General features: G+C 39.0%; 1 protein-coding gene across 2 annotated transcripts in view; it reads right to left on the bottom strand.

The window, feature by feature from the left end:
- SNX14 (sorting nexin 14) overlaps positions 1–27,240 on the bottom strand; it is a 56,248-nt gene extending 29,008 nt beyond the window's left edge. For both annotated transcript variants that reach the window (XM_054195289.1, XM_054195290.1), the window contains exons 1-14: positions 27,027–27,240; positions 26,810–26,930; positions 25,786–25,862; positions 25,595–25,673; positions 17,449–17,492; positions 12,068–12,155; positions 7,388–7,472; positions 5,003–5,159; positions 4,636–4,711; positions 3,755–3,799; positions 3,583–3,663; positions 3,324–3,438; positions 1,236–1,391; positions 842–966 (exon numbers count right to left, since the gene is read on the bottom strand). In XM_054195289.1, coding sequence (XP_054051264.1) covers positions 842–966; positions 1,236–1,391; positions 3,324–3,438; positions 3,583–3,663; positions 3,755–3,799; positions 4,636–4,711; positions 5,003–5,159; positions 7,388–7,472; positions 12,068–12,155; positions 17,449–17,492; positions 25,595–25,673; positions 25,786–25,862; positions 26,810–26,930; positions 27,027–27,166 — 1,389 coding nt within the window. In that variant the 5' untranslated portion in view covers positions 27,167–27,240. The remainder of the gene's footprint in view (positions 1–841; positions 967–1,235; positions 1,392–3,323; positions 3,439–3,582; positions 3,664–3,754; positions 3,800–4,635; positions 4,712–5,002; positions 5,160–7,387; positions 7,473–12,067; positions 12,156–17,448; positions 17,493–25,594; positions 25,674–25,785; positions 25,863–26,809; positions 26,931–27,026) is intronic.
- Positions 27,241–27,882: the final 642 nt, after the last annotated feature.

Raw genomic sequence — 27,882 nt, 5'->3', positions numbered from 1 at the left:
AAATCAACATCAAGCATCTGAAGCATTATAGCTATTATGGGAAAGGTGACCACCAATACCATTTTTGAGAAACATGCTTTATTAAGAACAATGCCAAGTAAGGTTATGTACCCATCCGCAGGACAAATCAATATATTCTACCTCCAATAAATGCAAGAAGCTTAACATGCAACCTGATTTGCACGCACAAACTCTAAAAGGGACACGAATTCAGACTCACCCCTGTGTTTAAAGTGTTTCCTATTAGAAGCTATTTAGGTAGCTGTCAGCCCAGTATGTTTGGTTTTTTGTTTTTTTGTTTTTTTTTTTTTTTTTTTTTTTTTTTTTTTTTTTTTTTTTTTTTTTTTTAAAACTTGCATTCAGAACCCCATCATAGAATAATCTCAAATGCCTAGTAAATTGCTTTGAATGACCTTCCTGAAAACAGACACCTGACTTTTAGCTGCCGGAATGCATAATGCTGAAGGTACTTAAATACAACCTTTGTATCTTTCTTTAAGTATCGTTATATTTTTGAAAGTAAATAAAAAGATTCTTAAAAGTGTTCTACATCTAATTTGCAATCCTAAAAGAAGGGGTGGAGAGGATTTTCTAATAACAGTGATATACACAAATTGTTACACCCAAAAATGAAGAGTTTTTTATTTATTCTGTTGTTGTTGTGTTGAACTAGATTAAATTCAATTTTCTTACAGAGATTGGTCCCAGCTCTGGCATGCTAACTAAAGTGGAAAATGAAGACATATTTTTCAGTTCTGCATGTATATACTTGTTGTAAATAGGCTATCCTAAAAAAAAATACAATCTTGCAAAGACTACTTTTCAAATCTTCCACACTTACCTCATCACTGTGACAGAACATAGGAGTAAAAACATTCTCAAGTAGAGAAAGTACATGCTCATAAGCTTCAAAAAGACACCTCATAGTTTGAAGTTTCACAACATCCAGATATGGACCTTCAGCAACTAGAAAAAAATTGCAAATATAAATAGAGATACACACGTGGGCATATAAAGTTTGGGTTTTTTTCTGGTCTGAGTTTGTGATTGCTTTGCAAGCTACTATAAGTCTGACACAAAGAAAGGAAATAAACTGACAAAACAAAGCTTAAGCACAATATAGCAAAAGGGTAATAATTTTTAAGACTATGACAAAAGTAAAGGTTAGTCTCCACCTTATTACAGAATGCTGTTTAAACTCCAATGTAAATTATTCCTTTCAAATTCAAACTTACTTCTTTGAATCTCTTCCACAATAAAAGGGTCAAATCTAATTTTGTCAATGCTTTCATCCAAACAGTAAGTTTTGTAAATTTTCTGTACTTCCTCATGAAGTGACATCTTTTCAGTATCTGATAGCTCCGGTCGCAAAATTCGGTCATTGAATTCCTCTGAGAAGTAAAGAAAAGAAAACGCATTTGTTGATCAACTTGGCGAACAAATAGTGTCTTGAAGCAACCTACAGCATCAGCTCGTTTTCCAGCAGATACAGTAATTTGTAAAACTTCAAAATGAACGGAAACAGAAAACATCTCAAAATCTCAAGTAATAAGGTAGCTGCCTTCTTATTGACTATAATTCAGATTTTTTCATAAAATTATTAATAAAAATATATTGCAATTAAGCCTAATTATTACTTATCACAGTAAGGATAAATCCATGAAATTGTTCCTGGCAGAAGAACAAATCAGAAGAATGAAGTTTTTCTTCCTAAATTACCAAACTGTAAATTATAGTTTTCTTTTAGCACGATTTACAGTTCATGCTAGACACACACAGAGCCCCAACAGCCCATTATACCAGCCATCTGCCTATTCTGCAGCTATTTCACTCCTAAAACCCAACTCATCAAAATGTTTTCATTATTATCTATATTATCAGACTAACTTGAGAATGAACTTTTCCTGGCAAAATAAAAATTCTATTCAGCGCAATTATTGTGCAATCCTACTTGATTTATTGGCCCATCCTCTTAATGCCACGACTACTGGCCAGAAAGAAGGGGAAATAAAGTAGCAGCATTTGATTGATTTTTCAATTAACAGACAGAAACCCATCTGGGATTTTTTGGGGTTTATTTTCCTCAGTAAGTGCTTCTTATCCAAAATATTTCTATCAAGTGAAGGACCACCTACAGGAGATAGTTTGGGACAGCATAACGTGAGAGCCCTAAATCTCATTCTTTGTTTTATAAGCTAATATACAGACTTGCCACCTATGAGAATGCAAGAGAATTTTAGAAGGAGAAAGTCCTGAGGTTTACGCAGAAAAAAAGCTCGATCATGGGCAATAGCTACAGTTTAAGTAACCTTCCTGCTAACGGAAGCAGGTCTAGAGAGCTCTAGAAGGATCAGCTTAGAACGCCCTGCAGGTACCACCAGCACTGAAAAAGTAATCGCTTTGTGGGTTCTTTTTGGTGAGGAGTTTTTCTGACAGAAAGCCAGTATGTTTGGAAGCATTATGAGCACATAAGAAGCTGCATGCACAGAAATTATTTATATTTCTCTTATGTAATGATTAATGATTTCTGCAGTTATTTTATAAGATAAAGTCTGTCTAATTTAATTTCACATCTTCCTGATGTATACTTGGGATATGAAGACATAACTATTATTTCCCTGAAAATACATGGAAGTACTTGTTTACCAAAAACAACAACAACAAAAAAAATCATTATTTTAGTCAGTGATTAACTACTAGTTGATCAAAAAACGTGAAATAAACCACTCTAGCTTACAGAAACTTCACAGAAAACCTTACCATTAGAACACAGAAGACTTTTCAAACAACACTTGTGTAATGGTAAAACCGAACGCATGCTTCATAACCAAGTTACAGGTTACTGAATAGAACGTTTCAACACCTTTAATGTTCCTGTTATGTTTCTATTCTTTACAGAAATCAGAATTTTAAAGCTAAAAGAACAGAAGAAGCTTTTCGTGATGAACAGCTCATTTTACTAATACTTTATTAACCACATATTAAAAAAGGCAGCTGTACTTTCTATCAGCGACCAGAACTTTTTTCTTACAAGAATATTCTATTTTAAAACTTCCAATCTTTATCAATAAACAGAAATACAATTAAGACCTACAGTCCACACTCACATTAATGTTGCCAAGATTAGCATTCAAGAATCAGGACATTAATTAAAGGAAGCAAACACAGATCCTGAAAGGTAATCTCTTGTTTAACCATGCCGCCTAGGTTCTGAGACTGAATATTCACTTCAACGTGCAAATGCTTAAAAGGTCTTTAAGCAAAAGCTTAGAAGATCTTTCAAAGATCATCAAATATACCTCAGCAGACATATGCAATCTTACCTACAGTCAAGCAGAACTGCAGCACGTGGACTGCCCCTTCCTGTTTCAGGAAGTTCATAAACCGAAATAAAAGGTCTTGCTGATCTCTGATCTCCTTTAGCTCCAGTTTCAGGACCTGAGAAGGTTAAAAATGCAATCAGACAATTTTCAAACTTTCAGTGAGTACGTAAATAATGCAAGGAGTTGTAGAACAAAACCAGCAGGTGAAGTAAAACACTTATTCAAAACAGGAAAGGAATTACGTGTTGCCTTTGCTTACAGATGGTTTTTTATTTCTTGGCTCTGCGAATTTCTGAAGGAATGGAACCAGTGAAGAAGTAGGTTCAGTGGCTTTCTCAGGCTGTAGAAAAAAATGGTAAGAGACAATTGGGTAAAAAAGCTTCCTTAATGGGTGAACAAATTACTACTGTTTTAATTTTGTCAGTACTCACTGGACTATCATCAATAAAGATCAGTAGCAAATGGTTGACAGTGTCCTGCAGGAAAACACAATACAAAATTACCATTAAGGTAACTCAGCAAATTAATTAAAATCATTTCACTACTATGTTATGCTCAAGTTTAAACCTGTGACTACATTAATACTTTTAAAAACAACAAAGCCTGGCAGCACATGTTTGAGGATTAACCTTCAGTGGTCTAAAAGTATTTACTATCAGGGAATTTCTCAAGAGACCTGCACAGAAACATTCTTTAGCCAGTGGAGGAAAGCCCTACAAAGTATTTTTACTGTTAGTGCAGATCTAATGAACTACTTGTACTTCCACAGCTACAGTATTTTCTGCTTGCAGCTACTTTCAATACTTCATAAGTATTGTAATTTTGCCTATTAAAATACATGCATGAATAAAATCAAAGATGGCAGTGTTCCATCTTTAGAAATAAATGCCCGCTTATTTGCAGAATTAAGGACAAAATCATGGATTTCAATACAGCTGGAAAAAAGGCTGGTTTACTTACACTGCTATAAAGACACATACAGCCAGAGTTCAAGTAATTGAGCCCTTATTTAAATGTAGTTCTAGCAATTTGAAGGTGCTTACACTAGCACAGCATTCTCCCATTTGACAGGAATTGTAGTCCTTCATTAAAACACATTCTTAAGAGACCATGCCAATACTGTATTTCAGTCAGTTAAGCACTGAAACCAGTTCTAATGAACAAACAAAAACACTGGCCACAAGATTTCTTTTTCTTTTACCCAGTCAAAATGCACAGCAAGTAAGTCATTCTCCATCATTTGCTTTACCACAACATACTTAGTAGGAAAACAGTGAATAAATTAAGATTATTCCTGCGCCCCAAGTCTTACAGGATCAGCTAAGAAATCCATTGAGGGAAGGAAAACAGAACCAGGCAGAATCTCTCTTATCAGAAGAGCCAGGGATCTGAAAAGAAAAAAAAAGACAGACAAAAATCAGAACTAGTAATAGATTACATAATTTTCTAAGTGAAGTGAATGCCATTATATTTTACTAGGAAGTATTTCAGTATTTAGTAATACCTTAAGCATGCTAGAATATTTTAAAGACCAATCAAAAAAAATGATAAGCAGAGGGTCAGGAAGGAGGGATGAGGAGAATGACTTCTTGGGGAGTTTATTCTTTCATTCCCCAAAATTATTGTACTACGTAGTATGCAGATACATTAAAGAATACAATTGTAAATATTTTTTATACCTGCACTCTGTTGACTTAGGGGGCAAAATATAAGGAAAAAGAAGTTCAGTAAGTTTTCTTAAGTAGTGAAGTTCATCTCTTCGGCTTCTCAAAGCAACATGGAGTTCTGGCCCATACTCTTCTAAAGCAGCTTGCTGTAAAAATTCTGCATTTTTTACTGCAAGTAAAAAACAGTATTACGAGTTGTTTCAGCTTTTTCTTATTGTGAAATAAGAGGTGATTGCTTTTCATTTGAGCTAAAAAGTTAATATACCACTGCCAAAGGGATACAATGTCAAAACTTTACAAAAGAACCTTGGTTTAGACTTTGAAGCCTGGCTATGTAAAAATAAAAGCTCGCCTTGAAATAAGAATTCCTTCACCAAACAACTGCAGTTTGCATGGTTTCCAGAATGTTTTCTCATTTATAATTATTGAGGAACTTAACATCTTGATTCTTCTAAAAAACTGCATTGCTTAATGTCTGCCTCTACTTGCTTTTTTCCTGACCTGCTTCATGGACTCCCATTTACTGGACTTCTACCTATCGAGTTGCTTACAGCACAATTTGAAAGCAATGTAAAGTTAAAAACTATTATTCAGCCCTATTATATCTGTTTCCTGCTTAGAACATTTAGAAACAAATGTGAAGGAACACACATTTCAAACACAGAGTAAATCAAACCAAAACCATCATGGGGATCTGCAAGAGCGCTGCCTCTTACAAGCAGCTGTACGGACTGGAAAAAATACCTGCTTTATCAGAATAAAAACTATACATGTTAATTAGAAGCAAGGCTTATATCCCTTCAAATCACTTCAAAGGCAAGAACTGAGCCATAATAAATCACACCTAGCTGCATTAGCAACCTGGCACAGCCTCATGCCAAGAACCACACCAGGCACACACAGGTCAGGTACCTAATACATACCTGCTATCTAGAAGGTTAAAGCTTGTTTCCAGCACGTTGAATTTAGTACAGAAGGCTGCTAGCTTGTCCTTCACAAGCAAGAACTATGAACGGTATCAGCTGATACGGGGGATGCAGGAATGTATTCTGCCTAAGAAATCTGCCCGGTTGGCGCCACTAAAAGCAGAGAGGAGGAATGCGCTCTCTGGCAAGGACAGGTAATGAATCATGGTCTGTGCAAATTGTGAGGAATTACTAAGAGCCATAAGGGTAGGAAGAGTAAGAAAAAAGGAAATAAACCAACAGAAAGGGCTAGTCTCAACTAGTAGCCAAAGCAAGGCCTGAAAGTTGCCTCTGAACCACATATTACAGGTGGCTGGTTTAGCAACATTTACTAGAAAGTGCTGCTAAAAGTAATTTTCAGCTGCTACTTCACATATCTGCCCTCAGGGAACAAGTCTTTTCCTTTAAAACACTGAAGAAAATAGGTATATTTTCAATGTCGTACATTTAAAATCAAGTTCTTTGCTGCTAAAGAGAAGTGTTTCCAGCTCCTTAGTAGAAATCAAAGGAAATATGAGATTTGGCATAAACAGCACTGCAAGATCATCTAGTATCTTGAAATTACTGTTGTGCCATTAAACCAGCTAACGTGATCACACTAGGTCTCATTATCCATGTTATTCATACCCGCTACTCGCAGGACCAATGGAACGTATTTATGGATATCAAGCAGACGTTTTGAGGGAAGGGAGGAAAGTTCATGACTCCAGTGAAAGTAAACATCTATGCTTAAAAGTTGAATGAAACCACATTTAGTAGATACAGGATCATGGAACGCAGCCAGTGAAAAAAATAAAGATAACTGTTTTCCAACAGCAAGTATTCTATTTTCCAAATACTCCTTCAATGTGCAGTTTTAATATAATTTTTACCTTAGGATTGTGAAGATATTTTTCTTTGGATAGTAATTAAATATGCTACTGCTCAAAGTCTCTCCACGGCTTAATAAAGATAAACCTAACTTTTACAGATTGAACAACTCCACTAATTGCTCATGTTAGTGTGCAGATGTGTAATCATTCTAGCTGTAGGAGTTACAGTTACAGTACAGTGCATAGACATGCAAATCCTTTCATTTATAATTGCTCATCTGGAATACAGAGGAAAAACTTCAAGAAGCATTGCTAAATGATCTTGATTGCTCTGAACAGACAAAAAACCCACGTTCTTGTTTACCATACAGAGAAGGAAATTTAGTATTTTCAATGTGGGGAAATGAAAATCATGAAGTCCGAGAGATTATTTGTACTGTAACTTTTTCCCTATTTGTCTTTGCAACTTCCAGAAGAAAAACGCAAAAGGATCACTTTTTTTTTTTTTTAAGACAAGGCAGTGAAGATGGAAATATTCAGCAAATATAACAACAAACACGCAAAGAGAAATATTTACACTTGCTCTTTGAAACTGACAATATATTAAGTCTTTACATTACCTTTCTGCCTGGCCTTGGCTATCACTTCGATGTGTTTCATTGCTGCCTTGAGCATTTTCTTTGTTACAACGGTTGGAATATCCACCTAAGCAACAGGTTTAAAATAACAAGAGAATCATTACAGTGGGTTTTTTTTTCCCAACATTCATTACAGACGATAACTATCAAACATATTCATTTGCTTGTATGTCCCCATTCTAACCATAAAATGAACTCTTAAGAAAAACCCCATGAATTCTCTAGATGGACTGACAGTATGCTCACTCTTCTGGGCAAAGCACATATCATGTAGAACTAAATGCCATAAACAATACTGTTAACACATTTATTGTCAAGTCGCTCCCATTATGATTCTTCCATTACAGTAATTATAGTAACAGAGTTTGATTTCCAAGTCACAGTATATGAAGCCCAGCTCTACATGAAGATTTGACCACCACCAAAAGCCAGTTGATTGTGCTCTGCTTCTAGTACCTTAACCCTCATCAGTCATGTCCACAAGGACTAAAAGCACCTAAAAGACTCTACGTATATGCAGAAAAAATGTCACAGCTCAGGTGGTGGCAGAACCAAAAGAGAATCTGAGTTACTGAGTCAAGACAACTGTTAGTGACAACAACGATATCGCATGATGCTGCGCATAAGCCGAACAAAAAGCACGTATGATTTAATCGAAGACTGTATTGGAGTCCTGCATTTACACTTTCCTTGATGGCTACGAAAATGAAAGGAGAATTATAGAACAATTCAGGCACAAATGGACCTCAGGATGTCTTACCCCAACCTCCTGCTCAAAGCAGGCTCAGATTAGGGTGCCCAGGGCTGTATCCACCCCAGCGTTGAACATTTCCTGAGACGAAGGCAGTCACAGCCTCACAGGTCACATGCTCCAGTCCCAACCACCTGGGCGGCCCCATGGTTGAACTTGCTCTACTCTATCGCTGTCTCTTTTGTAATGGAGAGCCCCAAATAGGATGCCGTACCCTAGATGCCGTCTAAAGAGCACCAAGTAAAGGCAGATAATCACTTTCTTTGATCGATTGGCTCTGCTCCTGTTAATACAGCCCAGGATGCTGCTGGCCTTCTTTGCTGACAGTAAACACCATGGGCTCATATTCAGCTTACTGTCCACTACGGGGCCAGGTCCTTTGCAGCAGAGCTTCTCTCCGCAGCCAGTCAGTCCCCAGCCTGTACAGTTTCACGGGATTCTTCTTTATCAGCTGCAGTAGCTTCCGCAGAAACTTATCTAGAAATTGATTTATGCTCTGCATGCCCTTTATCTTAACCAAGAGCATAAGACGTCTTAAATAAGCAGAAACATAGTTGCAAACGTTCAACATTTAAGACTTCAGAAAAAGTTTCTTTCCTAACGGAGTTTGTCCCTCCTCAACACTAAGTCAAATAAAGACCTTCTTAAGTAATGAAACGGAAGCAGAAAAGTGCTTCTTGCCAATCAGGAAAAGACACAGTGTAATTGCAAAGGCCACCAGAGCTGAGAGAAAAGCTGGGGGTTTATTCATTTGCAAAAGGAGAACAGCATGCATTCCCGCACACTCCCCTGTAATATTTGAGGTGCACAGCTACGACCCAGCCTGGCCAGCCTAGACGAGCTGGTGTACTTGACTAGAACTGCCTAAAGGTAACTAAATATATTAAGGCCAACTCCTATTTACAAGCAAGAAAGTAGGAGCTTCTGCTCATCCTCAAAAACCCTGGGACTCGTATTTCAACAGTTATTTCAATAAATCCAGAGTTTCCTGTGGACCATAAGGATGGGGCAGTGTTTATTCCTGCAGAGGTAAGCCAAAGAGCACAGCAAGCGAATTGTTATCGACACCGTAGTAGACGCTATCGACTGTTGACAAAAATTTTAACCAGATGTAGGACCATCTACACCACACCATACAAAGGGTTTTCATGTTTCTTTGTTACTTTGTTCGACACCTACGCCTCAAAAAATCCACCTAGACAGCCTTAAGCAGATAACAAAACTATTATTTTCACTGAAGCAATTCATAATTTTAAGTGTTAATTCAAAAGTAAAAGATTCTTTGGCAAAAAAGTATAAAGATATAACCTAAAAAAAAGGAAAAAAGCAGTCTGTTTTTTCTTACACATAGTAGTTCCCGAATTTAACAAATTTATCTCTATTAGCTAGAACTACTGCTTTTAAGCATTTAATAATAAATTCAAATCAAAGTACAGCTGTTTGGCAAAGATATGACTATTTTATTTTGCAATCAGTGATGAATTTCTCCTTAAATGAGGTTATAAAGGACACTGTACCAGAGCTGAAAGGCTACAAAACATACTGTCATAACCCTTTTCAGCTAACTACTGCAGCTTTAAACCAGGATTCCTAAAATGACAAAAAGTTGGTATTTTATTTACAACTTGGCTATCAACCGATTTCTACGCATAAAATTTTTAGTAGTATATGCATCACAGCTATTAGTTCAGGCTGTCTGAATCTGTACATGGGCGCGTGCACACACAGAAACACTTGTTCAGCAAAAAAAAAAAAAAAGTATGAGCTGAAAAATGTGGCATGGCATGAGACACTGTGCTCGCCTGCATGACTGAGCATGCCAAGTTTCAGTTTTGTTCCAAAACGTAAAGTTACTTTGAGTATCTTTTCGGTGTGAGATACCTGTACCACTTCACGCACAGATAGTGTTCTGTAGGATGGATACAAATAACTCTAAACATTTGTAAAGAGAAATGCATTTCTGTGATGGCTTTTATTTTGTAGTTCCCCTGACAGTGCTTAATACTTCTACATGCCTTGAGTTTTTGTTGCAGATGTTGTCTACCCAGATACATAGAACTAAACATATTACATTTACCTCATTACTGTCAAAGGCAGATATGGTAAATTAATACTCTATTTAAGGATGCTATAGCTAACCTGAGATAACACAATTAATACCTTATTACACAATCAACAGAGGAGACATCATCCTTTTTGGAATCAACAATGGATTTACGCAATTAAGACCTGCATGCATTACAACGCCCAATGAAGTTTTAAGACCTTGCTCTAGATTTTTACTTTAAAATATTTACTCCCCTTTCACACCTCCAGGTAATGTCTGCGCTACACAGACATTTCTCAATCTTCCCCCGTGTCCACTTTAAAAAGCAGCATGCTTGAGTTAGAATAAGCAAGAAAGTCATCTGGATTTGATATATAACAAGGACAGAATCAGGCTGTTAATCAGTTGTGACAGAGTACATGTACAACTTGTAGCTCGGGAAACATTGCTGTTACTAAGGAGGGGGGAAAAAGACACGCATTTATGGTAGTCGCTCCAACAGAGGGGCCAGCACTGAATAAATCTGGAAGCTGAGTTAGCAACTCTTCCTGCTTAAAACAGCTAGAAACTTAGAAGCAGCTCCTGTAAAACAGGCTTGAAGCACTTTACCAGAAAACAGAGTATATGTGCTAATATATTAAACACAGAGAATAAAAAATTTGAATATTTAGTCTTCAGAATGTTTCTGAAGAACTACTTTAATATAAGAACCATACCCGGTTTAATTCTTATAGTAAGATACTAACTTAATGACAGTCTATTCTTTCTAGACAACGTAAGGACCTTGTCTACATTTAAAGAAGTCAAGCAAGCAGAAGCTATGAGACAAGTACACTGCTAACCATTTTATAAAATCATATTTATTTTATAAAACCATATTTTGGGTTGGAAGGGACCTTTAAAGATCATCTAGTCCAAACCCCCTGCAATGAGTAGGGACATCTTGAACTAGATCAGATTGCTCAGAGCCTCATCCAACCAGACTTCGAACATTTCCAGGGATGGGGCATCTACCACATCTCTGGGCAACCTGTTCCAGTGTTTCACCACCCTCATTGTAAAAAATTTCTTCCTTCTATCAAGCCTAAATCTTCCCTCTTTTAGTGTAAAATCATTACCCCTTGTCCCGTCGCAACAGGCCCTACCGAACTGTTTGTCCACATCTTTCCTGTAGGCCCTCTTTAAATACCGAAAGGCTGCAATAAGGTCTCCCTGGAGCCCTCTCTTCTCCAGGCTGAACAACCCCAACTCTCTCAGCCTGTCCTCATAGCAGAGGATCTCCAGCTCTCTGATCGTTTTTGTGGCCCTCCTCTGGGCCTCCTCCAACAGGTCCATGTCTTTCCTGCCTCAGCACTCCAGTTCCTGTGCTGAAGACTCCAGCTATTTTCTAATAGTTCTTTTTCAATATTTCTCAAAATTGCTTCCGCTTGGATTAAGTCACTAAAAAACAGCTAAAAGATCATCCCAACGTTTTAATAATGACTTGCACTGGTATAAAAAAATGTATCCATTTGCAAGAATCATAGAACGGTTTGGGTTGCAAGGGACCTTCAAAGACCATCTATCTAGTCCAACCACCTGCCATGGGCAGGGTCATCTTTCACTAGATCAAGTTGCTCAAAGCCATGTCCAACCTGACGCTGAACTGTTCCAATCATCAATCTGCAAAAAAGGTTTATAACCAGGAATGAGATAATCTCCATTAAGGAGGGAACAGATAGTACAAACAAGAAACTTAGATGGAAACTGCCTACACTCTCTTTAAGACTGACTTTGGAACTGCCTTTTTAAAAAGAACTCGCTACAGATGGATATCAGTTATTTCTGATGGAAAAACAACGTTAACACCTTTAAGTCACATTACCTTGTGAATTCTCCGAACTAACACAGATGCAAAAAACCGCAGCGTGCCTCTCAGTTCATCCACTGAGGATTCATCATCAGTAATGTTTCTGCAGTGTTGTAAAGCATGTCATGTAAGAAAAAAGAATAAAGTACATTTATATTAATCCAACCATATTACATTTGGCACTACTAAAAGCTGGCATAAGAACATTCAACAGCGACACTGCAACTGGTATTAATTGAAATGAAAGCTACCAAGCGTGAGCAGAGAGTAAGCAGTCTTCTATTTGAGTAAAATGCACAGCATTCCCACTATGTTTGTACACAACAATGGCTTAAGAAATATGTCAGTAAATTGGAATTATATTCCAAGTCCTGCTCTAATATACTGTCTGCATGATTTTGATCGAGTAAAGTCTAACTTAGTTTCCCCATATGTGAATGTTTCCTAGTTCAGCATGATGAAGTGAAACTGAATTAATATCAGCAAAGTCTTTGAAATAAGAGCAAGGACATAGCCCAGTTGAACTCATCAAAATTGGATGTTCGTATTGCATACTGCAAGACCTTCTAGACGCCAAGATTTCAGATCATTTTCTTCTGTTTTAGTACAAATCTGGCTTTGTTAACCTCTTTTGTTTAGATTTTATTACAAAATCTGTAGTTTCTCATGTAGCTTTTAATGAAATAGGTACATCCCTTGTACTTCAGCTCAGCTTCTTCCAACAGAAAACTTCCATTGGTATTTTTTCAACAACTTCTAATACTTCGATGCCATTTAATACAATAATATTCTCTTTAAATATAAAATTGGGCCTATTCCAGGTCTAAACAGAGATTGACATTTCCTAGAAGGTAAGTATAGCACAGGAAACTGACAAATGACAGAACTTATTTTTTGAAAAGTTGATCTACTTTTGAAGTAACACGAAAGGTGAAACCATCAATTACAAAGAAAACAAAACAAGAACCTCAACCTATAGCCACTTGGAACAGAACTGAAATTATTTAACGTGGTTTCTGCTTGGAAAGAAAGAAAGAAAGAATTTAAACAGATTCCCAAATCACTACGTCAAAATATCATCTAAACTTTTTATCTGGCTTGCCAGTTTCCATCTGCTGCAATAAAGCATGTTCGGTGAAAAATCATGATAAAAATACTTGAAGTTAATTCATGAAGAAAAATACCTAACTCCATGTCTTTTTTGGGAAACTGAATGAAAATGGGAAATACACCAAGTCTTCAACACAGAAACTTCAACTAAACTGAGTATAAAAGGAGACCACGATAAAAGCATTTCACAAAACGCAACAGAAAAAATAAAAATCTACCAGCATTTAAATATATGTGGACATTACAGTATGACTAAAGGTATTAGTAAAACTGCATTATAATAGCTGAGTAATGACACAGCAAAGAAAGTTACATCCTGCTTTAGCCAATGACCATATGTAAAAGCTGTCACAGTTTTGGGTAATAAATGACTTTGCGTATATAGTAAATGCAATCATTATTTGCATTTAAAAAAAAAAATCAGTCCAAGCAACAACGGTACATTTGAAAAATAAAATTGTATCCTATACCATCATTTTACATTATTCAGTGTCTGATTTTTTAGAGCCATGTTAAGCCTGGGTTATACAGCATTCAAACGCACATTGAAGATGAACTGGTAGGTACAGATACTGGTGACCTGACGGTCAAAGTATGCAACTAATTGCATGAAAAAGCACCTCAAAGAAAGCAGCCTGGCATAAGGAATACAACCATCCTCCAACAGCTAATCATACGCAGATAAGGATACTGTAGGGGAAGGTTTGGTTTGTTTTAAGATCAGCAGCTGACATTTTGGAAGCAACACGGTTAGCAAATACCCACACTGTCAAAGGAAGCCAAGGGATTAGCAAATAAATTGTATGACTGTATTACTAGTATTTGACAGACAACAAGATACATGAAGTAATTTGGACCAAGAAGTTGTTATTCTATTGACACTTGGATAACCAGTATCTTGGCTAATTCTACTTGGACATGACTTTATGCCACGTACTTTCACAACGCGCCACAGGTTTGCAGAGACATTCTTTTAATCACCAGCAGACTGAAGACTGACACCAAAAAAAAAACCCAAACAAACAAACATCAAGAACCTGTAAAATCTCAAATCTCTAGTGACACAGGGGAAGGTCCAAATGACTCGCTTGGAAACATTTTACAAGTTGGCTGCATTTTCCCAGAATTTGAGGAAAAACTTAAAAACACAACTGTCAGTGTAACAGAGAGATCTGCTAAAAGAAAAAGGCTCATTTTGTTAATTGTAAACAGTTACTGAGTCCAATGTCTCAAAAAGAGATACACCCAAGTGCTATTGCATGCAAAGTCTGATGGGATCTACTGATAAATGAAAACCATATACAAATACTGATTTTTTTTTCCCCTGTGTGTCAATTATTCTTACGAAATTTGGCCAACTCTATCAAAAAGATGAAGAAAATAAGTCACAAGCTGATAAATCTGTAAAGCTACGGTTTGTAACTCAATAAAAATCCTGATTTTTTCTTGCGTTACTTACATTTAAAATACAAGCAGTTCCATATGTGAAAACAACTGGTTTTAGTCACTATCAAAGAAAAATGTTTTCATCATAATGTATTACAAAAACGTGGTAATTACTGGATTCTAATCTAACCTGAGAGAACTGGAGTTACAGTAGCATTAATGACCAAAAAAATTCAGTAAGCATAGAGTGACTCATTCAAACTTTAAACTCTCCTATTTAAAATGAGGTTGGTACAAGCAAGATATTATATAGTTTTATTATACAGCATACAGTATAAGCAATAGACTCAGACAGGTGTTTGTAGCTCTGCGAACTTGGATTACTTGCAACTATGCACCATTCTTCTCATATAGATGAAAAAATTCTTAGCACGCAAATATTTAAATACAACCAGTATAAATACTTTGAAAGATATCTAACAAAAATTTAACATAGCTATAACTACCAATTTCAGTAGAGTTCACTGGATTCTAAATTCTAGTCTTCATTCCCTTAAACTGATTCAGTTTTAGGGATTTTTGCCTCTAAATTTTAAACCTGCTAATAAAATATTACAAATTCTTATGCAGTTTTTTAATGAAACAAACATTAAACACAGCTTTTCCCTGCCCATAGCACTTTATTTCCTGAGTAATGAATCTATGATTTTATTTTGCAACATACACTTCTGGCAAGTGTTACTTCAGGCTTATGAGTGAGACACGTCATGTTACTTCTCTAATGCCCAGAGTATGGAAGGTGCTGCAAGCCAGCATCAGCTGGCAGGGCACAAAAAATAAAATAAAATAATAAAAAAAAAAGAAGAAAAAAAGAAAAGAAAAAAAAAGATAGATAGCTTCTGCACAACTTCCATTCACTTGGGAGAGTGGGGGAAAAGGGCAGCTAGCATAAGAAATCATGCCCAGACTTTTCTGCAATGGAAAGCAGCGAAGTGTTTTACCAACAGAGTCTGGCAAGTCTGAATTGCCTGCTGGTGATTACCCACGCTGCTAAAAAAGGACAGTCTGGATGCAAAGGCTTACGATTTGGCTCTGCAAAGAATTATCCAGAGTCAGTGAGGTTTTTTAGCTCAGGAAAAAAACATTTCACCAATGCAAGAGTACTTTCTCCCAGGTGAGTTGAGCTATACAAACAGTGTATGTACATCTAAGTAGGAAAAGTCAGAATTAACACGCTCTACGAGAGACACCTCAGACAGCTGCACACAGACACCCAGCTCAGGCCTTCCTCCATCACTGTTGCTGGAAATACAAGAAAGCACATAAACACCTGAACGTCTAGAGGGAATGAGACTAAATCTGACATTACTACTGTTAAAGCTGAAGCCAGTAAGCCTTACAGGACCAAGCTGTTTCCTGCAGAATTACTTAGATACCACTACATCACAGCTCACTGAACTCCCTGTACTTCAGGTTCATGGAAAGCTTATTAGGTCTGCTCAGCATGGTGTGAATTTATGGAGCTGGTTCAAAATTTAGAGGTGCAGCCATGTAAAACTAAAAACTGTGCCGGAACAGCTCACCAGAGGGCAAGATGTAGCAGAATATAGCCTGGCTGGCTCCACACCAAGTATATTTCACACTGTAGTTCTAACTATGCATATTACTACGCCTGCCATACAATGTATTCCAGACTTCCACTGTCTTGGGTGTCAGAGATGTAAGTAATATGTGGAATCCAAGTTTCCTTGCTAGTCCAAAACACAGACACTGAAGACACCTTCCACCAGCCAAAAAAACCTACCTAATTTCAAATTAAGAAATACAGAAGACGGTTCCCCAGCATTTGTTACTTTGTCAAACAGCTCAATGGAGCATGCTGTAGTTTTCCATATTTGAAAGTTAAAAACCTTGAGCTTTCCAACTTGGTCATTCACAATGCATGGTGCTAAAGCTCCCTCTGCTGTCAGCATAAGCAGTTAAGTTTTATACTTCAGTGTCTTCATCACACAAAGATAGGTGTGATACATGCGGGTATCAGCCACAACTAAAAACCAATCAGGCAGAGAAGTATGACCAGAAAGTTTTAGATCCCAGAGAGACAGAAAAAACCCAGCACAGAGTAAGAGAAAAAAAGGCGTAAGTTTCTTATAGCACAAAACCAAACCTTTCCATCCAACGAAGAAGTCAAATTCAGAATTAAGGCAAAATGTTGTTTTAACACATTAATGCCAGCATGATCAATTAAAAATATTTTTAATATCTTCTTAAAAATTACTCTGAAGCACTAATTAATATATAAAGGTACAAGAAAAAAAAAGAATTAAGTCTTTTGTTTGTACAGTATTTTAAAGTTATTTACACAGTACTACTCTATTCAGCTCAGCATAACCACTCACAACCTTAAAACTCAACAAATCACCAGATGCTCTGGAAGAAGGTGGCCACAAAATGTATTTAAAACACTTTTTCTATATTAATTAAAAGTGGAATTTTTGTTTTAAAAAAATTTAAAGTCATTATTTTTTTTTAAAAGCAATATGAAAGATCAGTATGCTTCTAATTTGGAAATACATTTCCGGAGGTTTTTGAGTTTTTACGCAGGTTTTAATCAAGCCATATGTACTTCCAAGTAAGAGTTATTAGAAAGTTAACATATAAAAGTGAATAATCTGAAAGGGGTTTTAGGATGAAATACAAATTTCAGAACCACCTCTATTGTGCCTAAATTATTAAAAGATCTACTCTACTCCAGCAAGAGGCAATAAAATGATGAAAATATAGCAGTTAAAAGTATGCTTTAACTTTTACTAAAGAAACAGAAATGTTTGTTTTCAGGTGACTATTTCTTGAACAGTTTGATGAACACTTAAGTAGTAACTTTTAGATAAAGCTCATACCTGTACCATGGATAAATAAAGTTTTCCAGCACCAATTCAAGCACCTGTGCAGAACAAAGACAACCATGTTACACAATAAAACAGTTTACTATAAATCCTTGTTAGATGAGTTAAAAACACAAGCACCTTCCAAAACTCATAGAACATAATTCATACATCATAAAACTTTAACGTACAAATGTGTAAGTTGCGATCCTACTATAAGATCAATCATTTTGCATAATAACTAGTACTTTGGGCAAACAGCAACAAAGTGATGATTTCATCAGATATCAAGGCAAAACAGCTGCCACTAGTACAATCGACAACATGAAGGACAGTGCCATGGCCACTCTGGTAGGCAAATGCTATGAAAAATGTAATCTTACCTCAAACAGCCCTCCGCTATTTTTCAGATGAGTCCCTGTTCTTTCCTGATGGAGTCTCCCACAGGCACAGCTACCCACCCCATACTTCGACACACCTCCACCCCCTTTCACCCAAACCTCCACCTTTTCCAACTCTCCCCCACCCTTCAAGTGGGACAGCTGATCCTGTATGCTCACCGCTCACAAAGACAGCAAAAGAAGAATCCTAAAAAGCAATTCCTAGGAAAGCCACTCTCCTCCTCCACATCCTGAACTACAGCTTTCAACAAATCCTGCCTTATGGTCCAGCCATCTCCTGAAGCCCAAACCAGAGTGCTTCCCAAAGTCCTTGTCCTACATGTATCCTCATGGCCTTCTCTCTCCTGTTCCTACCCCCTGTATATCCCACCTACATGGATCTCTGTAGGAGAATCTCCTCCACCCTTTCCATCAAACCTGTTCCTTACAGGCCAAGCCCATGGTTGCCTTTGCCATGCCAGGAAACCTGGGTTAATCAGGAAGAACCAGTGCTGTTGCTGGCATGTCACAGGCACGCCCTAGTTCAGCTTGGCTTTCAATGTCACAGCAGGGAAGGTGACAGTCCCTGTTCAATCAAGAGGCTGCCACCACCATACACACAAGGTGTACTGCTAGCCAGACTGCAGCTTTGGCACCTCTCCTTACACCTACACAAAAGTCTCAAATAACTGTTAACAGTCTTTGCACCATGATTAGCAAAAAGAAAACTTCTGAAGGGAAAGGAAAACACCAGACAATGCCAAGAAGGAAGAACAATATAAGAAGGACATGGACCTGTTGGAGCAGGTCCAGAGGAAGGCCACAAAGATGATCAGAGGGCTGGAGCGCCTCTCCTATGAGGACAGGCTGAGAGAGTTGGGGTTGTTCAGCCTGGAGAAGAGAAGGCTCCGAGAGATCTTATAGCAGCCTTCCAGTACCTGAAGGGGGCAGGAGAGATGGGGAGGGACTCTCCATCGGGGAGTGGAGCAATAGGTTTTCAACTGAAAGAGGGTAGATTTCTATTAGATATGAGGAAGAAATTCTTTACTCTGAGGGTGGTGAGACACTGAACAGGCTGCCCAGAGAGGCTACCTTTGCCCATTCCTCCAGGTGTTCAAGGCCAGGCTGGATGGGGCTTTGAGCAGCCTGGTCTAGTGGGAGGTGTCCCTGCCCATGGCAGGGGGTTGGAACTACATGATCTTTAAGTTCCCTTCCAACTCTAACCATTCTGTGATTCTATGAAGGATGACATTTTCTTGAGATTTCTCCTCCTTCACTATAACCCCAAGATATACTCCACACTACCTTCTCCTGTTGCAGCCGATACCTCAGTTGGAATCACTGCTTTAGAGATCAGTTTGTGCTTGGCAGCATCAGTAACAATCAGGGTAATAAGAGCGAATACGTGTGCTGCTACGTGAGGCTGCTGTGCCATATTCTACAGAAGGAAAGGTTTTACAAAAGAAGTCACTGTGCTCAAAGAAAAATGTAAAATCTGTTTGAAAGGAAAGCTGAACGTAACAGCTGATATACAAGTGTCATTTATGAAAATAAGTATTACTCTTCTTACAAGATTTGCTGCTGCACTCATTCACACTGTGTGCACTACAAGAATTCAAGGCTTGCTAAATTTATACTATCTTTAGGGCACTACATGCCTCTGCTCCACTCATTATTATAAAAGCACCCTCAGTAAAATGCACACCACAGCCTTTTTAATTCCTCTCAATTCTTCAGACTTGAGCAGTTGATGAATACTCTTTTTTTTGTCTTCACTACTAAAAATATCACCTACTCGAATTTTATAAGATATTCTCGCTTTTGCAGCTGTTCCATTTCAGTGATTTTCCTCCCTTTGTTTTTAAGCATGAAGGATTAATTTTTTTCCTTCACCCTCTCTCTGAAGGGATGTTTTCCAGTTTGAGATAACTTTAGATGAGTGTTGTGGACCACACAAAGCTATCAATGTCTTTTCTCCTACCCATATGTGCTATAGCAGTAACAGACCTTGAAACTGTAATATGATCATGTGTTGATGACAGATAGGTAAGATAAGTGGCGCCTCCTCCTTCCCCAATCATATTTCCATTAAAAGTAGGGTGGAAGGGTGGGGGGAGATGACAACAGATGCTTTACTTCCCAAGCCAGAAGAGATCAAGAAATCCCAGAGAATCTTCTTTGGAAGTTAATCTTCAGACAACAGGAAGATCATATCCAGCTCCAGTCAGCAAACACAGCGACAGATCAGACTACTGAACACAATTTCCCTCATGCCTTCCATAGCACTGCCAGTATATAAACCACCAATTTACTCCACAGAAATCTCAGTCTCACAGGTATTGCAACATTATTTTTGTTCATGCAGAGTTTCTAACAAAATAAACCTCTTTCGGGGCTCAAACTGCAGAATCTGTCAAAAAACTGCCTTTCAGAAGCAAAGCCATGCAGAAAAATCCACCTCTGCGTCTACCTGTTAAAGGATCCCTTTTCTGTCTCCCTCCACTTTTGCTATGCACCTCCACATCAAGAACAAGGACAGCAGACCATCCGCCGCTTGGAGAGGAAAATGCATTTGGACAGCCTTCACGCACAAGACAGCGTACTCAGAGAGAGTACAATGCACTCCTCTTGAAAGAGCTTTCTTTATCTATGACTACTACTTTAGAACTGACAGCCGGTCCGTCAGGCACATGGCACCGCAATTTCAGTTCATCAGCTGCTAACATAACCTGGTAGCAGCCTTCGTCTACAGTCCAGAGGCTTCTAAAGCCAATAGAAGAATTGTTTCCAACAGTGAGAGATCTCATTCCTACTGCCAGCTAAGCCAAACACATGTGGTTCTGAGAATCATCTTCCTTCCTGCGGTTATTAAATCAGCAAGGAAAGAAGGAAAGACGCAAGACACGATGACCCATCCCACACTGGATAAGGCTTGATATTCAACCCATGTTTCTAGTAACTGACTTCCACCCGAACTATTTCACAGACTTGCTAGCATTTCCCTTGTTATCTCCTGCTTCCACAGCCACACTATAAGGGGACGCTTTACGGTAATGATTCCACAGGACAATGCCGTGCAGATAATCCCACTAGCCAAAGACACAGAGGCAGTATGCACAGACACAGACAACTCACTCAAAATACACTTGAAGTCCCTATTGCTGGTCCCAATATTGGAGGTCAAGACATGTCCTACTAGAACTCAAGTTCTCTATAAGGCCTTAATAAAATATGCCTTGATCCTGGACACACAGAAGGCAGTCCCCATTTGCGCATTCACTAAACACATGGCATGGCAGAGGCAATTATGGATGATGCTCCATTGCACCAAGGTGCTGTACCGAAGCTAAGAGAGCACTACAGTATGAAATCATCCATAATGCAAAATAGAAGCACTCAAGGAATAGGCAACTGACTGCCAGTAACTGGAATTCAAGGCATACAGTCCATGCAGTTTTCCTATGAACGCTATGAGTCCTGAGACTGTATCGATGTGATTCCACAAGTCAGAAAAAAAAACACCTGTCACATCATCAACTGCACTTTCGTAAAGCACTGAGAAAGCAAGACATGTGTACCCACTTCCATTCTAGCAAGACCAATAATATTATTCAAGCTCAATTGCTCCCACTACACACACATGCCAAAAGTAGATAGGACATCTCAAAGAATGACAGCTAATGATAAGAAGTTTCCTTTTCTGTAAAGTATTATTCTCCAGTTTTGAATACAAATGATGAGTCATTTCACTTAAAGCCTACCTATTTTTCAAGCATTTTGCAAAATGACTGGTTCTACTACTTGCAAGCGGATTTGAATTGGAAAGAGATTGTAAGTGTAAAACCAAATGCAGCAGGTAGCAATATAAGCAGCAGCTGAAGAAAAAACAAAGAGAATTTCTTTTCTAGCATGCACTGCAACGCTGCCAGCCAGTCAGTTTAGTGCTGCTGTGAGAAGCTCTCTGTGGACTGCCATAGAACAGAACCTAGTTGTCAGGAGGAGGAACTGTAGAGCCAAGTGATGAATGATTCAGTAGCAGATCGTAATTACCAGGCCCAATTAGATTGGAAGGGAGCAAAGATTTGATAAGTAAACCGCAAAGACAATTTTAAAAGCCTTAAAAGATGGTATAACTAGATAGCCGAGACCACTTCCTGAGGGCAGAACAAGGGATTCCCCATAAGAAAGGATGCAGGGCACTGTGCTTCTACAGGAGTTCGGGACTGGCAAGGAGCACATTCAGACAGTAACTGATTTCTCGTTGTGCATTTGTCCATTTCTTATTTTTGGAAAATAAAAAATAATCTGGTCCCATAATCAAGTCAAGAACCTGAGAATTTAAGAAATAAAGAAAAATTTGTGAGATCAACAGACAGCACCTCGATCCACTATGGCATTTCTTTCATGACGCTGATCAAGAGTAGCTGAGCAGTTTCCCACAGATCTGACTTGCGATCATCCCTCACACAGCAAAAATGAGACTGTAGGGGAAGAGCTGAGTTCATTAACTGAATAATAGAATTAAATTCTCCATTATACAATCTGTAACACCTGAAATTATATACAACATAAAACTGACCAACAAATATCACATCCTAATTCAAAAAGAAAGAAAATAATGGGGAAACTAACATAAAGCACAATGGATTAGGAACTGGAAACAAAATTATACGTAGGTCACTACGTTATTTTTGCGCAGGATACTGTCTAAACTATCAAGTATTGACAGATGCATGGTTGAGGCAGTTTAGAATTCAACTATAATAATAAACATAAAAGAAGGGAGGAGGAAAGTCAACGCACAGGTTTCTCTTATTATTCTAAACCATGTACAGCAGCTAGATAACCAAAACAAGGCTGCAAAAGATTAAGAATTTGCAAAGCGAGACAAACCGTGATCAGAATCCAAGAGAGAAAAATTCATACTTGTGAGAAAAACTTGGATTTTTTCTCATTTGAGCGTGTATTAAATTATTCTGTAAGCACTTGAAAACACAAGCTTAAAGACTATACAACTGATTCAAATTAGAAACATTTGGAAATGAGAACATTGACAGAATTCTTCAACCCGCAAAAGAAGGACTAGAAAAACTAATCCAGAATTAAAAAATCCTAGGATTATTTCAAGTATTTGAAGAATCTGCTTTTTAGAAGCAGGCAGCACTCCTTTAGAATCTCATTAATCTTAATTCAGTTTTCATCGTATCAGCTTCCCTCTAATGTATGACTAACCCACAAAAGAAAATAAGAGCAGTGTCTCCTTCCAACCCTAAGCAGGCAATCCAGTTCCAGGCACGCATTACATGCCGCATCCCCAGAGCGGATGATGAAGAGGAATACGGTGTGGGCAGAGCCCCTGCTACCCTTTTAACCTGTACAGAAGAGTTGCAGTGGGGAACAAAGCAATGAGATTTCTCATTTCAAGTAGTATCCTACACAGGTGAAAATGGTGGCTGAAACAGACTGCTTGTTTGGGTCCATCAAAGATGATTACCCTGGCTCACTGCCCCAGGAAGGCACACAACTCAGGTCTGGCACTTCCCTCTTGTTAAGCACCCAAAGAAAAGAAAGGAATGAGAAACAGGGCATAGATATACAAAAGCTAAATAAAGCAGGGCCAGGGACATGCCACCGAAGTAAAAAGAAACAGCAAAGAAAAGCCCACACCACTTTGGTAAGAGCAAAACTACAGCAACAGCAAGCAAATACAAAATGCTGATGTGTAGCAACACATTTTAAAGGTCAGTCTTAGAAGATAACTATGGTGTCTACTCGTATCTCTTATGAATAACATGCCACTAAGAATTATTTTATCATTAAATTCCCATATAAGCTAAACAGGAAAACTTCCAGTTCTTCAGCATTTGCCACATCCTTTGGTAAACCGTCACAGCTATTTACTATCCAAAATTCTAAAAATATTACATGCATAGAAACATGTATTTTACATGCTATTATGAAAACGAGAGGTTTAAAAAAATAAGCCTATTGAAATGATACTCAGCAATATAGTTATTTTAATACACGTGAGCCCAAACTTCTTTAAAAAAAATTAAGTAAGTAATTTTAAAACAATAAATGTTTGCTTCTGAAATTGCACAGGAAGTCACTCCATTAAACCAAAGGAAGTCAACAGGTTGTTATCTGTATTTTTTTTAAAAGCATTTCTCAACTGTCCATCCCTCCCTTCCCTTAAAGTTTTCATTCTTTTTCTACTGTTGCTGTGGGCCATGCCCAGAACACCATCACGCACAGCTGAATTAAAGTGTTAAGCTTATAACACAAATGCACACAGTTTTGTCTTCATACACTATATTGTTAATTGCAAGAGCTGACACACAAGAATATTCTCATTTCTGATACGCCAATTGTTCATCCTCCTACCACAGAACTCCAAAGCTGGAATTCTAAATAAATGGAGATTAAGCTGCCTATGTGCTTGCATATTTTCCTAGCTTTAAAAAAGGACAAAATATTATCTATTTAGCTACAAATATATTTCATCAATTACCAATCAAGGAAAAAAACACAAACCCAAAGAAAAATTGCTCTTTGGATAGCTCTTTTTAAAGAGGAAAAAAACAAAGCAAAATTCCTGATTTACAGTCTCATTAAAAAAAAACAGGTATTTATGCTATTCTTTGAGTAATCCACTAATTTATTTTTTTATATAGATTTTATTACGGCTTTGTGTCTTGGTTTGAGCGACACAGTTTCTCTTTCAGTAATTTTACTTTTCAGTAAGGTCTCTTCTAATGCTTGGGAAAACTGCACTTTTAGAAGACTCTAGTGTCTGAATTTGTGAAAATATTTACTTTATAGCCAGCTATGGCTTTCAAGGTCTCAGTGCTTTTGAGCCTTGTCAGGTGCAGGGATGAGGAGGAGTGCGACCCGGGCTGGCCAACAGGATTATTTCATACCATGAACATCACATTCAATATAAATTAGAAAGTTTGTTGAGGAGTTCTCCCTCTTCCTTTACGGCTGCGAACCTGAGAACTTCTTGCCCCGGTGCCGGACCCCTGAGCCCTTCCCTTCTTCCCGGAGCCATAGCACTCCCAGTGTCCCACATTTGCTGTCCACTGCTGAGAGTGCACAGCTTCCTGCTGATAGCACTGGCTAAGTATAATCCTTGTATATTTTATATTGGTATCAGGATCAGTTTTGGTTCTTTAGTATTATTAACGTTAATCACGTGGTATTATTCGATTAAATCTGTTTAAATCTCAGCCCCCGGGTTTCCTTGTTTTTTTAACCCGATTCCCCTTCCTGGGTGCGGAGGGGTCATCGGGTGATAGAATAATTGTCTAAATGACAATAAATTGTTTTGGCTTCTTCAAACCTTAGCACTTTGTCTGATGATTTTAAATAGCTACCATCACATTATCATCTCCATTACAGAAATCTCGCAGCTGGAGCAAACCATCTCTTAACCATCACTTCAACAAACTAAGCAGGCCGAAATCCTTAACTTTTCAAGAATCGGACATGTTAAATTATAACTGTTCTTACCTATATGCTACCCAATTTACATAGATGTTTCTTCTATGTTCTAGGCACGATACTACAGGAACAGTCACATCTGTGTTAACACGTAGGCCATCTCACCTCTCTGCTCCCGGCAGGCATATATTTCTTTTGATTTGAGTTTTACAGGAACAAGTTAACATACATGTGAAGCACATCTTAACTATCTACTGAACCAGAAGTAATAAGTCTAAGAGATATGTAATAAAAACTTGCTGAATTTCAGGGTACTAAAGAAATGAAGCAGCAATTACCTCTGACAGTGATGCATCAACCTTGGAAGGCACTTTCAGATCCAGCCACGGCTGATAGTTTTCCAGAAGCAAAGTAGGTCTGTAGGAGAGCATGGAAAAGTTGACGTAACAATATTTAACCGAAAGTTTCCTAATGATATGTGCAAAATGTGAGAAATACTAAGCTTACCGGTGACATGTATTTAATTTACCTGTGTCTCTTGCATTTGACCTTGCCACATACAGCACAACTGTGACCGTGGGGAAATAGCTCCGGCAACTCTAATTGCTAAGAGAAGATATTTGGACAAGTTTACGTTCTTCAAAATGACGACTCTCTTAATATAATGACACATTCGTGAATTTTCTTTTCGAGTACACAATTACAGAGAACTGAACAGCATTAAGACAAAAGTTGTTCTCCCAGGAACAGGGAGAATCAGGAAAACCAAGAAAACAAAGCATGGTATGAGAAACAACTGAACCAAACAGAAAAATTGCTTCCACTAAAACAAAGTTCAAGGGGATAAATATCCTTTCACATCTCCAGTCATCTCCCCGTACATCAGTTGGTCCAGTAACAGAAAACAGCTGGTTTCTCTACAGAACTTGCCTTACTTATAGCCTTGAACTACTGCAACTATAACATTTTTAGTCATATGAAATTCTACATTAAACCACTTTAAGTTAGAAAACAGCAATTTCCCTCGGGAATGCTTTTTTTCTTTGCAATGCAGTACCACTTAAAGAAGTTCGACTACAATCAGCAAAGACGACTTAGCACTGGCTCGCCAAAGAGCGAGCATCTTTAGAAAAGAAAAAGCCTCAATAAAAGAGAGCACAACTACGTAATTTCTCAACCACTTGCTACTCAAATACGCAAAGTGAAAAATGAGCGAAGCAGAAATTAACATCCACGATCAGGCCCAACAACTGGCTTTACATACATATGTAGATTTGATAGAACTGTGTAGAAACGTACAGACTCATACTACAGAGTCACAGTATGAAGAATCCAAAGTCTTAATCATTTATATTTGCTACAAAACATAGAATAGAATCATTTAGGTTGGAAAAGACCCTTGGGATCATCGAGTCCAACATCTATTAGTTGGTGGATGAGCTGTACTGATGTGCAGTATTTCTGAAAGCACCTACAATTACACAAAAATTGCTACCCAATATAAATTCTTCCTAATTTAAAGAAAGCACCAGAACGTTAACAGACATATTTACCTTGGGTTTATATTTTATTGTAAAAAGAATATTGGGCAAGAGGGAATCCGGCCCCAACGAGCAGTAGAAGGTGACGACACCAGCCACAAACGACCAGAAGATCATTAAAACGTGAAGATACCTTATAAACAAACAGGAAGGAAATATTACCGCCTGACAAGGTACCAGTGCTACAACGGGCCCGGCTCCCCCGCTCCGCCTCAGCCCTCCCGGTTACCGGTTGAGGAGGAGGGTGGCGGCGCCCAGCCCCAGGAGGAGGCAGCAGAAGAGCGGGTACTGCCGGCAGGTCTCCCGCAGCACCTCGGCACCCCGCGCCCGCTGCCGCAGCCGCAGCCCGACCTCCCGCAGCCACCTCATGGCAGCCACTGCCCCCGCGGCGGCCCGGCCGCGGCACCGGGGCAGGGGGGAGGCCGGGCCGCGCCGCTTCCGGTCCCGGCGTCACGTGACGGGGGAAGTAGGGGACACGTGACGACGGCGCCGGGCGGCGGCCATGTTGCCAGAGGCGGGCAGCCCGACGTGGCGGCGGCGGGTGAGGAGTCGCCGGCCCCCAGCGCGGTGCGGCTGCCGGGCCCGGCGCTCCCGCCCCTCCCTACTCCACACCACCACCGCCGCGGCGCCGCAGCTCGGGGGAGAGCGGCCGGGCCGGGGCAGGGCGGGCGCCCCTGAGGCCTGTGAGGCGGGAGGCCGCGGGGGGGGATCCGGGACGTGGCGGTCGCTGTCGGGGAGAAGCGGCGGCAAGGCCTTCTGCGAGGGGAGAGGGGGAGCTGAGGAGGAGCTGCCAAGGCGGGCCGAGCTCGGACGGATCCGGGGGAGCGGCCGGCTCCCGGAGAGATGCCGCCGGCAGCCTTGCGGTGAGGCGGTCGGGGTGGCATTTGGAGCCTCTGCTGTGTAACATGCTGTGCCGGGCCCTGTAAATAGAAGATCTCTGATGACAGAAAGCTTACCTAGTTATAAATACTTAGGTTCTGGGCAACAGGGGCTCCCAGCGCCAAGCGGCCAGAAACCACTTCATCTGATTAAATGCTCTATAATTAGATGATGACTGAACTAAATCATTTAGTGACTGGGACACT

The sequence above is a fragment of the Rissa tridactyla genome, chromosome 3 (assembly GCF_028500815.1).
Source record: "Rissa tridactyla isolate bRisTri1 chromosome 3, bRisTri1.patW.cur.20221130, whole genome shotgun sequence".
NCBI classification, from domain to species: domain Eukaryota; kingdom Metazoa; phylum Chordata; class Aves; order Charadriiformes; family Laridae; genus Rissa; species Rissa tridactyla.
This window is presented reverse-complemented; position numbering and strand designations above follow the sequence as displayed.